The sequence below is a fragment of the Danaus plexippus genome, chromosome 5 (genome assembly GCF_018135715.1).
Source record: "Danaus plexippus chromosome 5, MEX_DaPlex, whole genome shotgun sequence".
Classification (NCBI taxonomy): Eukaryota; Metazoa; Arthropoda; class Insecta; order Lepidoptera; family Nymphalidae; genus Danaus; species Danaus plexippus.
This window is the reverse complement of record NC_083539.1, coordinates 7,322,551-7,338,989: the sequence shown is the minus strand read 5'-3', so window position 1 is coordinate 7,338,989 and position 16,439 is coordinate 7,322,551. Positions and strand designations below refer to the sequence as shown.

The 16,439-nt window shown below is 33.3% G+C and overlaps 2 protein-coding genes across 4 annotated transcripts; one reads left to right on the top strand and one right to left on the bottom strand.

Annotated features, from left to right (window-relative positions):
* Positions 1-9,170: 9,170 nt before the first annotated feature.
* LOC116769084 (F-box/LRR-repeat protein fbxl-1-like) lies at positions 9,171-11,609 on the top strand. The gene is made up of 2 exons (XM_032660065.2): positions 9,171-9,442; positions 9,596-11,609. The coding sequence occupies exon 2, from the start codon at positions 9,628-9,630 to the stop codon at positions 10,684-10,686; it is 1,059 nt and encodes a 352-aa protein (XP_032515956.1). The 5' UTR covers positions 9,171-9,442; positions 9,596-9,627; the 3' UTR covers positions 10,687-11,609.
* A 239-nt stretch (positions 11,610-11,848) lies between these two features.
* On the bottom strand, positions 11,849-16,326 carry LOC116769025 (phenylalanine--tRNA ligase beta subunit). Of its 3 annotated transcripts, none has more exons than XM_032659998.2 (13): positions 16,192-16,326; positions 16,020-16,106; positions 15,880-15,935; positions 15,626-15,780; positions 15,167-15,323; positions 14,715-14,891; positions 14,306-14,485; positions 13,986-14,161; positions 13,596-13,745; positions 13,278-13,410; positions 12,987-13,197; positions 12,486-12,632; positions 11,849-12,106 (listed from the first exon to the last, which is right to left on the bottom strand). In XM_032659998.2, exons 2-13 carry the CDS (start codon positions 16,075-16,077, stop codon positions 11,955-11,957), a joined length of 1,752 nt encoding a protein of 583 aa, XP_032515889.2. In that variant the 5' UTR covers positions 16,078-16,106; positions 16,192-16,326; the 3' UTR covers positions 11,849-11,954. The 3 variants fall into 3 exon arrangements, with proteins under 3 accessions (XP_032515889.2, XP_032515891.2, XP_061384138.1); XM_032660000.2 differs by having other exon boundaries at positions 16,235-16,298; XM_061528154.1 differs by having other exon boundaries at positions 16,174-16,198.
* Positions 16,327-16,439: the final 113 nt, after the last annotated feature.

Below are 16,439 nucleotides of genomic sequence, written 5' to 3'. Positions count from 1 at the left end.
TGAGTGTTTATAAGCATGTTACTTATGGGCAATATATTAAAAAATAAATGAACATCGCCGGGGCAATATCGTTGTATGGATAAAATATCATATTACGAGTGACGTTGCTGACTCCGCGGAATGAACACCAAGCTGTGTGAACCAGAAGATTCCTGATACCGCACCTGCTATGGAATGGGATTGCTATCCTAACATCAGGGCAATCATGTAGTCTTAGGTATAGGTTATAAGTTTTAATATATAATTTTTATCATAATATACATATAAGTATGTTTCGTAGTTTTCTTAGAACCTCCGTTTGCCACCCTATATAATTAGTACTTGTCTATTTTAGGTCTTAACGAGAATCTCACGGTGATCCAGCAGTTTCGCCAAAGTAAAACGATATGGAGACATATTTGTTGTTAAGGCATAAAAATTTCGTAAAACAACAAGAAGTATAAAGTATTTTAGAAAGTTATAGCTACTGAACATTTCTTATACTTTAGGTTAATTTTAAACCGAATTTTCTAATGTTCCATAGCTAATGCAAAACTTACTTTTGACTAATTTACAAACATAAAATATAAACACGATTTAGGTTATATATTATCCCTTCTCATAACCTTACTCCACCGTTTTCGCATTTTCGCATCACTTGAAATACGAAAAAAAACTTTGTCGGGTGTTTTTTCTAATAGTATTTGTGCACTCCGGTACTATACAATACTTATAAGATAATTTTTTGGCTTCTTCCATGGTCTTAAAGTTATTAAAACTGTAAATATGTACGAAGTAACTGAAAAGTTCACGGTAAAGACCCACTGGATGTGTCGTGTGACGTGACACAAAGCGTGCGCAAACTGACGGCGTTTCAACTGCTCAAATTTTATCAATGTCGTAAATTCCATTTTTAAAAATATCTAATGTATTTTGAAGCCTATTTTTTTCTACGTTATTAAGTAGTAAACTATTAATTTAAAACAAAAAAAAATGTATTTCTCCTATTATTGGAAATGACATACATGTATACCTGATCCATGACAATGATCAATTTCTTAATCCTAAACTGATCCATCATGGTGATCAGTTACTTAAATCAAATTTGATCCATGATGATGATCACTTACATCGAAACTGATCCATTATGATGATCAGCTACCTTAAATCTAAGCTGATACATGACGACGACCAGTTACTTAAATCTATGAAGCCACGACATTTGATAAATATTAGATTAAAGAATAATTCATGTCGATCTTCAATTAAGTTTTATCTTACACATTACAACATAGGTATTTGATCTTTTGGCGTCGGGACGTGACGCCCCATCGCCCACCGGGTAACCGGTGCAATCAGTCACGAAGGAGGGGTCGCCGCTGAATGAGGCGAAGAGAAACTCGGGCCTCTTCGAAGGTCCGGGTCGCTTGATGGCCGGTCTCCGCTCTGTCTGCCATTGGACGCTTGCGCTCGGCGGTGGGTAGTTGGAGACTGGCCGCGTGGGCTTGGGTGGGAGGGTTAAGGGGTTAACACATAATTATACAAACCTTAAGTCACAAATTCTGTGATAAATAAAAACATGATCATGATAACCTCCCTATGACCTCTACTCATCCCCCGATACACTAGCAGATTCCGCACTAGAAGTCGCTTTGTCCTCTGACATGGGTGGTGCAAAAGTAAACCATGGAAATATCTTGTCTATAGCTACAACAGAATACCTTTCATAGTAATAGGAGTGTCTTCTTTTACGAACTTGTCATTGGGAAGCACCTTTTTAGTACGGTAGGGACCTTGACATTTTGGCTCAAGCTTTTTAGGCTCTTTTGACCCTAACCAAATCTCCTTTCTTGAATACTACATTATTTTTCCGATGTTTATGGAAATTTTCTTTGGACTTCTGTTGTTAAACCTAAATGAGCTCGTTAGTGTCTGATCTAAATTTAGCTTAGTCATCTGTGGTAACTTCTGGCATGGCGTCTGAAATATCTTCATTTAATATGCCTCGGGACGGGTTCGTGAAATTGTAACCAATTTAACTGGCGTCTTTTTAGTGATAGTATTTACTGTGGTATTAATACCTAACTGGATGTCCGGTAAATGATCGTCCCAGTTACCGTTTGGTTTGTCATGGTTCATAGCGCTAAGTGCAGCCAAAACTTTGCTATTATTCCGCTCTACCTTCCCGTTGGCACGAGAAGTGGCAACGGCGTTATATACATGTTTAATACTAATAGATTTTATAAAAGATTTGAACGCTTTACTAGTAAAACTAGTACCTTGATCAGTGATAAGGCGCACTGGTGTAGGTAGCGAAGTAGCTGAAATGCCCTTTGAAAATTCCAATACTTGTCGAAGATTTTATATTACGTACTGCTGAGAAGTTTATGTTTTTTGTAAAACTGTCAATTATAACAAGAATATATGTGTTACCTCCTAATGGTCCTAAATGGTCTGCATGTACTGTGTGAAAGGGCCTATCGACTTTCTAAATAGGATGCAATTCTCCCGCTTTTGATCCAGTTAGAACTTTATGGTGTGCACACACTCAAGACAAGCTGCAACATATTTTTTACAAAACCTCTCATCTTGGGTAACCAGTACGACGCTTGTATGCGAGTTAAAGTCTTATCTATACTGAAGTTGTCGATATCATCATGAGTACTCTTCAAAATTTGCCACCTAACACCTCTAGGCACTATCCAAAGTTCATTGTTGTCGCTGGTAACACGGAAACCGCGGCCATTTTTTAATTTATAATTGTTAGAAATGTCTACTACGTTTTTATTGTTCGGATCATATAATAAATCGGCAGTATTTCTTCATCTGCTTGTCGTAAGCCAGTCGTCCTTGTCAAAGACGTGTTGATCGTTTATACTGCTATCTACGGGACTTCTACTTAATGCATCAATGTGAGCCATCTTCTCCCCAGGCCTATACTCGATTTCACAATCAAACTCCAAGAATTGCACCCACCAACGAATAATTCTTAGAATCAAATCTCGCTTGGTAAGGGTACTTCTGAGGACCTTACAATCAGTTATTCTTTTAACTTTAATGCCTAACAAATAAACCCAAAATTTGGCGAGTAAAGCTATTACGGCGAGAGTCTCTTACTCAAATGAATGCAATTTCTGCTCATCAATACTTGTCTACTATAATGAGCCAGTATCGTCCTTTTGGAAAAGTATTCCCGCTATCCCAAATTTACAGGCATCGGTGTGTGACTGAGTTTCAGCGTTCGGATTGTAAATGGCTAATATAGGTCGCTCTGTAAGTCTATTTTTTAAAAATTTCAATGCCTAATTTCATCATTCCATTTCATTCCAGCTCCATTTCCACAGATAATCTTTCTGTAGTAAAGCAGTGAGGGGCCTAGCCAAAAGAACAAAAATTTTTACAAAAATTTTTGTTATTTTAGGCGGTATCCTAAAATAACTCGCCAATCCCAAAAATCTCCTAACCTTGCGGACATTTTGCGGGGCGATAAATTGTGATACAGCCTCTGTCTTGTTAGCGTTAGCGATAGTAGAGACTATAGGGCGAAAGTGTGTGTTACCAAATCCACAAAGTATTTGTCCTGCAGTTGGATTCCATTCGAGTCTTAGACCTTGTACATCACTAAGACTTATAAGTGTACATACCTTCGCAGCCTAAATCGACTAAACAGTGAGAAGTTGTGTCATTAATTACTTCAGAGTTCAGACTAAAGTCACAGTCACTTGAGATTTGTAATATCTTTTTACTTTCGTTTAAAGTATTTTGTCCCTTTTTGTGACCTTGGTTTGGTGCATGGCCTCTCAAATTACATTCAGTACATTGGATTTTCCCTTTTGTACATCGGCAAAATGGATGTCCCGTTTCATTACAGCTAAAACATACCATATGACTATACTCGTACTCCGTTTTTTTTTTGGGTGGCTGCTTTTGTTATTGGAGAACTAAGAATTATGACCTGTTGTATGCGGCTATCTCTATCTCTACCTTTATTATCAACAAAACTATTTCTATCATGTCCTACTCTAACGGTTTTGAAGAATTTAAGGACCTGCTCTGGCTCGTTGAACTCTGCAGCCTGCGCACCCAAACGAGTACCCCCAACTTCAATACCAAAAATTAGACAATCTACAGCGAGCTTACCTGCTATGTCGCAACGATTTAAATGATTCATTTTAGCGTAATGATAGAGCTCAAGTGATTCGCCATATCGCGCCTTCATCGCTAACATATCAGTAAATATTTCTGCATAATTTCCTCGAGAGGGAAAAAGACTCTTTGAGCTTGAGTTTCTACTCCGTCCACGAGTAAAGTACCCCCTTATACCACGTCATCGCTACCCCGGAAAGTTTAGGTAAAGCGTGATGAACAATTTGTTTTTAGTCCCAGTTGTATGTTTGTGCGCATTCTTCTATTTTATGTATCCATGAACCAATACTTTGTTCTTTACAAAACATGTCAAACTCAGGAATAACATTATTGAGAACAGAGAATTTGTCACGCTCAGTAGTATTTTTATCCTTAATACCCTGCATTACTGTAGTAAAATCCGCAACGAACTGTTGTTGTACGTCCGCATACCTTGATTGATTAGCAAAGCGATTATCCATTCCATCCTCATTCGTTGGTGACTGTGGGGGTTGTCTGGAGTGACTTTGTTACCGCTCAGCAGCCAGGACCGCAGGCGGACTGGGCTGCCTCGAAGTTCTGGATCGCCGCGATATAGTAGACTGTCCGCGGTCGTCGCGTGTCTCGCTTCGCCTTTGGTTGTCTCGGGTGCTTTGCGACTGCCTCTTGCTGCGGGGCCGACTAGCGCCCCGAGAAGAAGCGCTAGCAGGCGATTCGACCCTTTTCTTTCGTTTGGGCATCGTCTTTGAACGGAATAACGACATAATAAAGATAAGGTTTACATAAAAATGTATTAGTTTATGTCTGTCAAAATAAAAACTTAAAGATGTGATTAAAATCGACATTGACAACTCTTAAATAATTTTTTTATGTAATGTTATTTACTAATCATTAAAAACTTATTATTATATTAGGACAATTATTATTACTCGAGAGTTGGCGCTATTGCGGAATTAGCTTTAAAGTTGCATTATTGTGTCAGTGTGTTAATTCGTTACATAAGCACTCATGAATTTGTATTAGTTGACAAATGCATGCATGTAATTTTTTGGCCTACCAACAAAATTTTGTACAATTGTTTGGACATGTTAAGTATGAGCAACTGTGGAAAATTTAACGAATAACAGCATGGCACCATTGTATGAAAAATGCAATCATGCAACCAGAAGCTATATACCTAATACCGCACAATCAACGTAATGGCCAGTTGCGTGCACAGATGTTTCACATTTGGGGTAAGGTAACTAGATTGTAGCGTCGTATTTAATTTATATAAATGCACATCAATAGCACAGAGCTTGGTCTTGGTCACAGGTAAAATTTTCCATAATTCTCTAATTAGATTATTAAAATTCGTTTACTCTCGCTGAAAAACGTAATCAAAACGGAATAGCGAAAAGCGTATAGTCCGCGACACTAAAGCTGATCTTTCCATTTGTGTGAGTGAAAGTAAAAGTAGAGTTAGACAAAAAAAAAAAAAGAATTATATTTTATTATTTTTTAAATAGATACATAAGATAAATGTGAGAGGTATTCTAGATTGAAAATAAAATAATAAAACTTGATAAAGGCCAGATGCAAATATTCTAGATATTATGGAAAAAATTTAACTAATTAATCAAAAATTTGAAAAAACTATACAAATTCTTTTTCACTTCACATTGCATTTTCAACATTTCCCTTATAATGTTCATCTTCATTACTGTCATCTGATATGTTGTTTATTGTATAAATAAGAAATTGTTCCGTTATATCATCAAAAGCGGCGTCGTGAGTCGTGACCATGACACTTTTTTTCTTCTTTTTTTTGCAAGGTCACACATATTTTTCCATTTTTGAAAAGACATAGTATCAACTTTTTATAAATAATACATGTTAAGTATTAAATCAAGATCCACTGCTACCAGTACAAAAGGTGAAGTGCGGAGGTTGTTGTTTCTTAAATCTTCAAAAAAATCCTTAAGATTATAGAAAGCTCAGGATTTAGCATCGAATGTGCACCACAGTTGGCGTTCAAGAAGAATCTTGTGTACATGTATACATATATATTCATAAATGTACGTGTGTGTGTGAGTATTACTTTCCGGCAGTCCGTTATAAACAGAAATTTATCAAAACTCATTTCATCATGCAGTAATGGCCATGCGTATGTTTTCTATTTTCTTAAACACTATCTATTGTATTTACTCTTTTTTTTGGATTTTCTATTCTATAATAATAAGATATACAGTGTTATACATATCCATATCCGTAGCCAATAAGTTTTATTGTGACATTTAAAAAAATAAATTTTTATGCAAATTTTCAGTAAGCATAGTCCCAGTTGGAACGTTTCACTACACATGAAACATTTAATGTATCTCATTCAAAAACTCTGTGTTAATACTGTAGTGTACGAAGATTCATGGGCGAAGAACTATTAACGCTCCCGTACGTAAAGTAACAACGCGAACTTAGAATCCACAACGAAAAGTTTTTTGACATTTTTTCAAACCACCGAATAAAACCTGTTTTATTTTCAAAAATACGGTTTTATGTGTTACTAACATACAAATAATAGAAAACTGCAAATTACGTTAATAAATCTCGATCAGCGGCTATCCAAAAGGTGGAAAAAAAGGTGCCTGGTCCATAGAATTGCAGGGGGAGGAACTTCAACAGTGCCTGGGACGTGCAACCCAGGTGTAGATTTAAGGGATCAGTATCTAACGCGCGCTAAACGCTCACCTCCACCGTGCAAGCTCCTCTTTCTACCTAACCATATTTGAAAAGAACCAACTAGGCAAGCCTTCGAAGTATTTAGCAAATATGAAGCATGGTAGTGTAAGCAGAATATGTTTTAAAAAATCAATTTTCATCATAATTCATAATTCCTCCTTTAAAACATTGTTAATATTAGCGCATAAAGTTACAGCAGTCCGATCAGAACTAACTTCTATATATTTTTATAAATCTATCAACTACCTCTGAGGTACGAAAGTAGCTTAAAACGTTGATGATCTGTTCATCACCACTTTATGAAAGTTATTTAAATCGGAATGTCCAATGGAGATCCAAACATTCTTATTATTATTATTTGAAAACAACAAACAAGGAAAATAAAATTACTTATTTTTGTGTACACAACCTGCTACCTAATAAAAACTATCATAATACTTTTTATTAAAACAAGTAACATAACCTCTTTTTAGTTAAATCTAAACTGGTCACACAACTTACCTTTGTAATTATTTTAATTTTATCATCAAACGACAACAACAAATTTAAAAATCAAACGACAATTGAAATGTACTCGTAATTAATTTCGTTAAACACATATCACCATTACAGAGCTCACAACTATAATTTTCTATAATTTATTAATATTTTCACTCATTAGTTGAAAACTTATTCACTTGGCTGAGAAATACAAAAATAATTTTTTTTTTAATATTTGAATAGTATACCAACAAATTAAAGAGTCCGTTTTGATTTGACAGTTACTATGACTTTTTAAACGTGTAGGGTAAAGGAAGCAGTGCCTCTTGAACGCTAACATATGCATAGTTTTTGCACACACACGTACAGATATTTCCTGCATACAACACGGGATTTGTAGATCGTCCTTGAGATAATGTGTATGGAATATATGCACCGAGTAGTTGTGCATACGGCAGCTTTGGCTGGGATACGGCACTAGTCGCTAGCAGCTTTAAGGTCAGATTTTAAGTTGATGGATGACACTTTTAACAAATTTTCCAAATTTCAATGAAATTACATTAAATGTCTGTGAAAATTCGTTTTCATATAAATAAATCTGGGAGTATGGTTTGCACGCCACTGGTTGTAGAGATATTTGGCTGTTATATCTATCGCTCCCACTTCTATTGTGTACAAATCTACGACGAACCTATTCCTAGTGACTTCGTTAGTGAGCTAGTAATACTTGTTGAGCTTGATGGCATGGTCTTTGGGGATGTTTGTATTCCAACGAAGCGGAAGTTGTATTAAGACAACGCGCTTTAAAATTCGCGAACATGAAAATATGTCTGGTCTGAGCGGCGCCGCACAAGGATCCTCTGGGATCTTATATTGCTTCTCATGGATACATATCCATCACTATAGTCCAATCCGAAGCCACTTTAAGGATAAATAGAGAAAGGCGTGAAGTTTGATTTTATAGCCTTAGTGTTTTGTTAGATTGTTTGTGGTTATTTTTTATGATAAAAAAAGAAAATTTTAAAATATAGTTCATTTTTACATAAATAATATCATATCATAATTTCTCCCTTAGAGGAAGGTGACAGATGAATTATTATTGTTTATTATTTATTTAACAAAATTTTTGGAATCGGATGCCTTTCATTTCATATCCTGAGGTTTTTAACTTAAAAATGTTTTCTTTAAAATATATTAAAATGAGCTCTGAAACACGTAACTTTCAATAAAATAAAGAAAGTTTTCTTAAAATTTAAACAAACAAAAACGATTTGAAATGAATGCGAATAAAAACAAAATACCAATTTTGATGAAAAATTTTGTAATGAACAGTTAACGTAACCACACAATAGATACATTTTGGTGGTAATATTTTGCATTTAAGGTTTAGTTGTATTTTATTAAACTTCTTTGTACCTATACAAATGTTGCACAATAGGCAAGCTTAATTCTAAGATACGTTTTGTAATAGCTAACATAGTGGTATAAAAAAAGCTATGAAGTTATGAAGTATTAATTAAAATTACAAATGACATAATTAATAATTTTACCGTATTGAGTTCGATTTAATGATTAAGATTTATTTTTCAGGAACAGTATAAGCAATGACGATTTGTTTTATCTTTATTTTATAAATTCAATGTGAATGAATTAAGGTTATTATTTAATTTCACATATGTACAATGTTTCAGAGGCACATAACCTTGTAGGGATACAAAGTCCCATATTATCGTCTAATTATAATAATTTGAACTTCAGTTATATAAATATTAACCATAAATTAAAACCCAAATACGTTCTATTTAATATGAACGCATCTTACCTTGCCTTTTTGCTGTCAGTCATCCGAATTAAGAGCTGTCAATACTTAATCCCCTGTGTTGTAATTTGTAAACCGTAAACTCAAGACGTCATACCAAAATAGCATCAAAGATGAGTTATTTTTAATACATATTTCTTAAAAAATATTTTAAAGCATTAAATAGTAATATTTACCATGGAGATTTGGACCTCAATATTAAACAAATATTTCTAAAAGTATTGCTATAATATAGACACAGTTTCAGCAGTTTACATAAATTATGATTTTATTAAGGCAAACGTTAAAATATTCTCGAATAGGAAGCAAGGTAATTTCGAGGTAAGTTTTGGTTTATTATTTTTTATAATATGAATAAAGTATATTTATCATAATCCTTAATAAATAGAGTTTTACAGAGAATCGTTATTATTTATTGAAAGTTAAATATGTTTCAATTATCATGTAGTTGCTATATTTCAATTATACTTTCAGAACTACCAAAGTGTGGGCTACGTTTATTAATAATGGTGCATCTAGAGATGACAACCGTTTTACCATACTGTCACACATTGTGTATAAATGATCTGCCGAATGAATTACTTATTTACATATTTTCAATGATCGATTTTGAATCCCTGCTGGCCGTAGCTAAGGTGTGCATGAGATGGCAACAATTATGCATGACTCCATGTATCTGGGATAACACACGCCTCATTGTCTGTATGAAGAACTATGTCAGAATAAGCGACAGTATTGTGCCTTTTGTGGCCAAGTATTTAAAAAATGTTAAATTACAGTATTTCAAATTGTATTCTCAAGTCCGGGCTTCCTTAATCAGCTACTGCCCCAATTTGACTCACCTAGAAATAAGCATTTCACAAGTTGACAGTTGCATATTCGATGATCTAGGATACTGGCCTAATTTGAAATTTCTCAGCTTTAGAAACTCATTGATAGTGCAAAGTAATGAGAATGCAAATGGTAATTTTGTTTATCATTTACCATTTGAGAAATTGAAGTACCTTGAAACCCTTATACTGTCTAATTTTGCATTAACCCACAACAGCCTATACAGTATGCTACAATGTGTTAATTTGGTCAGCATTAACATGGAAAAAATGAAGAACATACCATCAGACTTTCTGGACTCTCTGTTAAGAACTAAACAGAGCAGTTTGAGGGCTTTGCACATTTACGGGGATACACTCAATGATGATATAATATCTTCAATATCGAAATGCAAAACACTTCAAGTCTTACACATAATGACTTGTAAAACTCTGTTTGATTCTAGTCTATTGCATCTATACAAATTGAAAAATCTGAGGTCCCTGAAATTACGTCACGGATACTTTTCAACTAATGCTCTCCTCGCATACTTTTCCAACAACATCTTTCAACAATTGACCTACCTAAGTCTGTCTAGATGTCACCATGTTACTATGCAGGTAGCTAAAGTTATCAAAACATGTGCACCAAATCTGAAAGAACTATCCTTCTACCTGTGCCCATTCATTATTGCACCTGATTTTAAGAGGGGGGAGTTACAGAAAATGTTCAATATAGAATTACTGCTAGACTAGAAACGGTTGAAAATTTTAACATTTGCAGCTTAGATATCCGTCCATCTGACTTTATATTAAATATAAATGATTCAAAGAACAGTCAATTATTTATTTTTTGAAATAATAAAAACAATGAAATTGCATATTCAAATACACAAATTAGTTCATTTGGTATTTTTTAATAAGGTTTTTGATTAAATTGTAATGTTTAAAATTTAATGCAAATTAATTCATAATTAAAATGTAAGATGTATTTGGTAAGTGCATGCTTGTTTATCAAAATTGTATGTTATATGGAAATACTAACATAAATTTAATGAAAGGTATTTTAAATTTCAAGTATTATAAAAATGTGAGTAATAAATTTATTTTAGCATAGTTATATTGTCAGTGTATATACATATAGTATTGTAAAATATATATTTCTCAAAGATAATGCACATCACAGGATCATAACCAGTATAGATGTATATATGTATCACTTAAAAGAAAAGTGCCTTATGACAAAATATATTCATATTTCTCATGTTTCTGTGATGGAATCGTTATCAGATATAATAAAATTTTAATGTGCCTTACAAAGGATTTAGAAAAGTATTTGAAAAATTTGTATGCTATATTTGTTTTGACTTAAAAAATTAGTAAAGTATTGTACTTTATTAAGTTATGTTATTAAACCCACTCGAATTCAGAATAGGTATTACATATATTATAGCATATGCTTATTTAATTTTATCTAAGAGCCCACAGTGTTTCGGATGCAACAATTCTGAGAATTGACCTCAAAATATTTATCTATATAGATTTAGCATCAATGAAATTTAATTTTAATGTTTGATGAAGGAAATTAACTATAGTGTTTGTAACATCTCGTGTGACAGCAATTAATTGTATTGTTATTTGTTTGTACTGATAATACACACTTTGTAATTAAAATATAATATGATCTTTTATTATATTCTGACCCTAGTCTATACCAGGCTTGAATATCAATTATATATTATTTATCTGATAATATATAAGGATGAAATTTATGAGGGGTATAGAAAAAGAGATCATTCAAGTATATGATATTAATATAGTATAAATTATGATTTTTTATTTGTTATACTGACATAATGAGCTTAAAACTTTATCGTTATCAATAATTCAACAAGGATTTAACAACAAAGGCAGGAACTAATCTAGTGACATATTTTATTCAACATATTGACATATTGACCTGCTTTTTGCATACATAATATGCTATATATGTACAAAATAGATAAGTTAAATAAATTAACAAATCACAAGAAAGGTTCAATGTTAATTTCCACAGCGGAGCATGGGTTGGTAAGTTCGAATGCTGTCAATACATTAGGATGGATGACACCTATTTTGCCGATGACTTGACCTTTCAGTACGACCTCAGCACAACGTCCGGGGAAATACGTCGGGTCTGAAAATTGTGGATAAGATATTTAAAGTATATGTATATAATACACACATGTAATTATTTATCAAGTTTTGTTAATTCTTCTCGTTAAGAAACCTTCTCATCGTTTGATGCATTTTTTTTTTATAATTCTTTCGTAGTAAAGTTTGCTCTTTGAAGTTAATTATAAAAATAAACATCATTAATATTGCAAAGAATTATGGAATCTTGTAGACGACGGTCGCTTGTTATTAGTAATTAAAAAAGTTAAAGAAAATATAAACATACTCTTTGAATTATTATTTTTTTTAAATTGCTAACACGATTTGTTCTCATTACCAAAACTAGATTCATTCAACATATGTTTTCTGTCTTTTGGTCTTTACTTTATATAAAATCTCACCTTGACAGGGCTTTAGATAGTAATCTTCTTTATGCGCCACCCTCAGTGAAGACAGCAACCTGTCAAGGAATCCGTGAACGAACTGAAAGCCACCAGCCTTGCCGCAGTACACGCCGCATAGGCGACGTTCATTACGGGCGCCCGTCTCTGTACAGACAAAAATACATATGATAAAAATGTGTATAACAACTTCGTATCAACTAACAGAAGGATTTATTTAATTATATCGTTTTTCTTATAGGTCTGATATTTTCCTAAACTTGTTCGTGTACTGCGCACTTTGAGAATAAATAATTTTTTAGAGCCCCTTTTTTTCACCTACAGAAAACTCACTATTAAGTAACCTAGCTAAATGAAATTACAAATCACCCCCCGGCCCCCGGGCCCCCGGCATAATGTCTCCATTTTTTTTCTGGGTCTCTCTTACCGCTTCCTTTTAAACCTACGGCGCCCATAAGGGGATGTTATCGCCCACTTTGAGAAAGTCTGCTTTATACATACCCTCCTTCTCATCTTTGATGACGACGTCACTAATCTCAAACAGCTTCAACGGTAAGGGCATCTTCTTATTGGCAGCGAGGGTTTTAAGCAGTCCAGGTAACAACAACGTCCTCACTACTTGGAACTCCAACGTTTTAGGATTTGAAATATGAACCGCTGGAATATCTTCTATTTTGTAACCAAGTTTTGTTGATACATCTTCACGAGAACACTGAAAAAGGCGTTATTTTTTTAAGATGGTGGGATAGAGTGTACACTGTACATGGTGCACCAAGTAGAACATGTACTCACGAGTGTGAAGGTGAGAGCTTCAGTGTACCCGGCACAAGCGCACGCGTGTCGCAGTTGCTCTGTAAGTTTACTGAGCGGCTCTTGAGCTCCGCAGGACACGACGCGGGACGGACGACGAGGGATGTTGTTATAGCTGACGCGAGGATTAGACATTCATAACATAGCATCAAATTAAAAATGTACATCAGACTAACATTTAATATTGGTATCGATTTACTATTAGAATTTTGTATGTTCGTACGGAATTCAAATATTACAAGAACCATTCGTGTAGTGTTACTAGAAGTTTATCAAATAATGCTAAGTTAAATGGTATACCCATAAGCTATGGCGATGTCTTCGTAGAGGTCGCAGGCGTGTATGACGTCATGCCTGGTGGGGGGTACGCGGACCGTCAGCCGGTCGCCGCACGGACGAGACGAGAGACACATGCGGGAGAGCAGAGAAGATAGAACTTCGCTGGACTCGCTGAAATAATGACTAATTGTGATAATCGTACTCGCTAATTTAAAACAAACAAATAATAATTTATATTACTCAGTCATTACAGTATGATGGAATAAATTTAACATATTATCATACCAAACATTGAAGAATTTTCCTACAAAATTCATACTTGTTTGTTTAGTACATGTTAGATAACTATCTAAAACACAATTTATGTATTTAAAGCATGTTTTTTTTTGTGTCTACTTATACTTTACTTACCTAATCCCTATATATTTGTTAGCTTTCTCAACACTTATAACTTCGTCCCTATATTCCAGCTGGGGATATAACTCATAAGTCCCATCGGGTGAGAATACTTTGCATTGTTGTATTTCATATTTATTAGAACAGTACTCAGAGAACATACACACAATAGTATCCAATACTACTATCGCCTGAAATATTGATAACATGAACTGTTTACTATTATCTAATATATAGAGACTACAAAATAATTTTACTACAAAAAACAAAAATATTGCTGCCAGATTCATTTTTTTTTTAAATAGGTCGTAAAATATTAAAAATTTATATCCAACCTTTGTGAGATCAGTGGCAGTACACTCAATGAAAACGTTCTTAGTGTTGAGTGTGATCTTGGAGTGATCTCCATTGATGATAGGAGGCATCGACAGCACAACACCATTTTTATCCTTAATAACAGGATACACGGGACTGTCTCTTATAATATTAAGATATTGTTTAAGTTGAGCATGAGTCTACAAAAGAAATAAAAACATTTCCATTCTTATAAGGTTAACAAAATAATAAAAAGTAGTAATGTCAAGAGTATAAAAAGTTCAGAAACAGAAATTTAATAAAAATATGTAGTTTAAACTACTATTGTCATTTAAGTTATGATATCCAATAGAATTATATATTGGAGGCATTAATTAGATCAATGTCAGAATCAACTAAATACTATAGAGTTTCATATTATTAACTCACAGAGTATAATTCCATTAATTCGGGAGCAGTCATCTCCTTTGTTTGATTGAGAGCTTTGAATTTAATATCATTCGGTGGCAGTGCATCATACACAAATGGTCCCTGAATAGTATCCAGATCATGTGTGCCGATGGCCACTAGTGTTCGTTTTCTACAGATGTTTTGATGTAATTTATCCTGAAATAACGCACATAACTTATTAAGACATATAAATAAGTAATAAACTATATAACCTCTCATAATAAAATATAATTACATCCACTTTCACAATATTTTTACATGAAAAGTGACATTTCCAGAGACATACGCATGCAACATTTTCAATTTCGTAAATTTATACATGATTAAAAAACTATATAACCTCTCATAATATATATTTTTTTATAATATTTCTAAATGTAAAGTTTTATTTCTAGAGACATTACATGCAACATATTTAATTTGTTCCTTACCTGTAATTCTATGAAGCTGTCATAGCTTGTCTTTGTGAAAGATATTCCTTTAAGAACAGCTGCTACAGCATATGGCCTGATTTGAGCTGTAGCTGGTGTCAAATGGAGGGAGTAGCAATCTTCATACTTTTTTAACTTAAAAATTGGTGGGGATTTTCTGAAAAATTTTGGATAATATTTTCAAGAATCTTAATGAATTAAGAGTGTCAGAGATAAAAGATTAAAATTTTATATAAAAAAAAGGTGCCATAACATACAATTATACATCTTAGAATAAAATACCAATATTTAAATTGTATTATTCACATAGATTTCAAAGAAATGTATTTTAATTGTTTAAAATTTACTCCATGGAGGTAATGTATTCTCTACAGCCAATTTTTTATTTTTATTTTATTTATACTAAGAGTTCTAATCAATGACCACACATAGTTGTTCTTAAAAAAATTATTCACTTACTTGCCCTGAAATACAAGTATACCATTAACAAGTCCCTCAAGGCACAGCAAATCATATCTATTAGCTGGAATATCAATTCGATATAATACCTCCTCTGAAACCCCAGCACCCGCTTGATCACCCTGCTCCTTTATCAACATCTGTTTCTCTGTGGTCTATAAGTTATGAATGTATATTATTTCTAGTAACTTAATTTTAAGGAATCGAGTAAGTATTCCAGTAACTTATTAAAGTTTGATAGATCACATATTTACCACTTCGTCTAATTCCAGGCCAAATTCAAAACACACATCTTGGAATTCCTCATCAGCTGAAAAATAATCACACGTACATTTTACTACATTCCGTTACCATCAATCATATAATATCTTATTTTCATTAAATAAAACATTACTGTAAGATTTTCCCAAGGCTGCGAAAAGTACATCACGTTTTACAGATATTGTCGGCATTTTTGGGAACGAAGATTCCTTGTCTAAGACTGTAAAGTACACAAACTAGTAAATAAAAAATAACTGAGGTGATTAGTTGTATACGTGATAATATACATTATCCAATATCCTTACTCCGTAATAAATAATCATATATATTTAAATAAGTTATAACTACACTAATTGATGCAGCTCCGCATGTATCCACATTTCACTTCAAAATTGATAAGTCAACTTCACCGTTCACGTGTCATTGTCAAAAAGAAAAAAGATTTTTACTAATCATCAGCTAGAAAAAAAATTGTTTCATTTAGTAATTACAATATTTTATTAAAAGAAAATAAATATACTTATATATAAATAAAAATATTAAAAGAAAGATT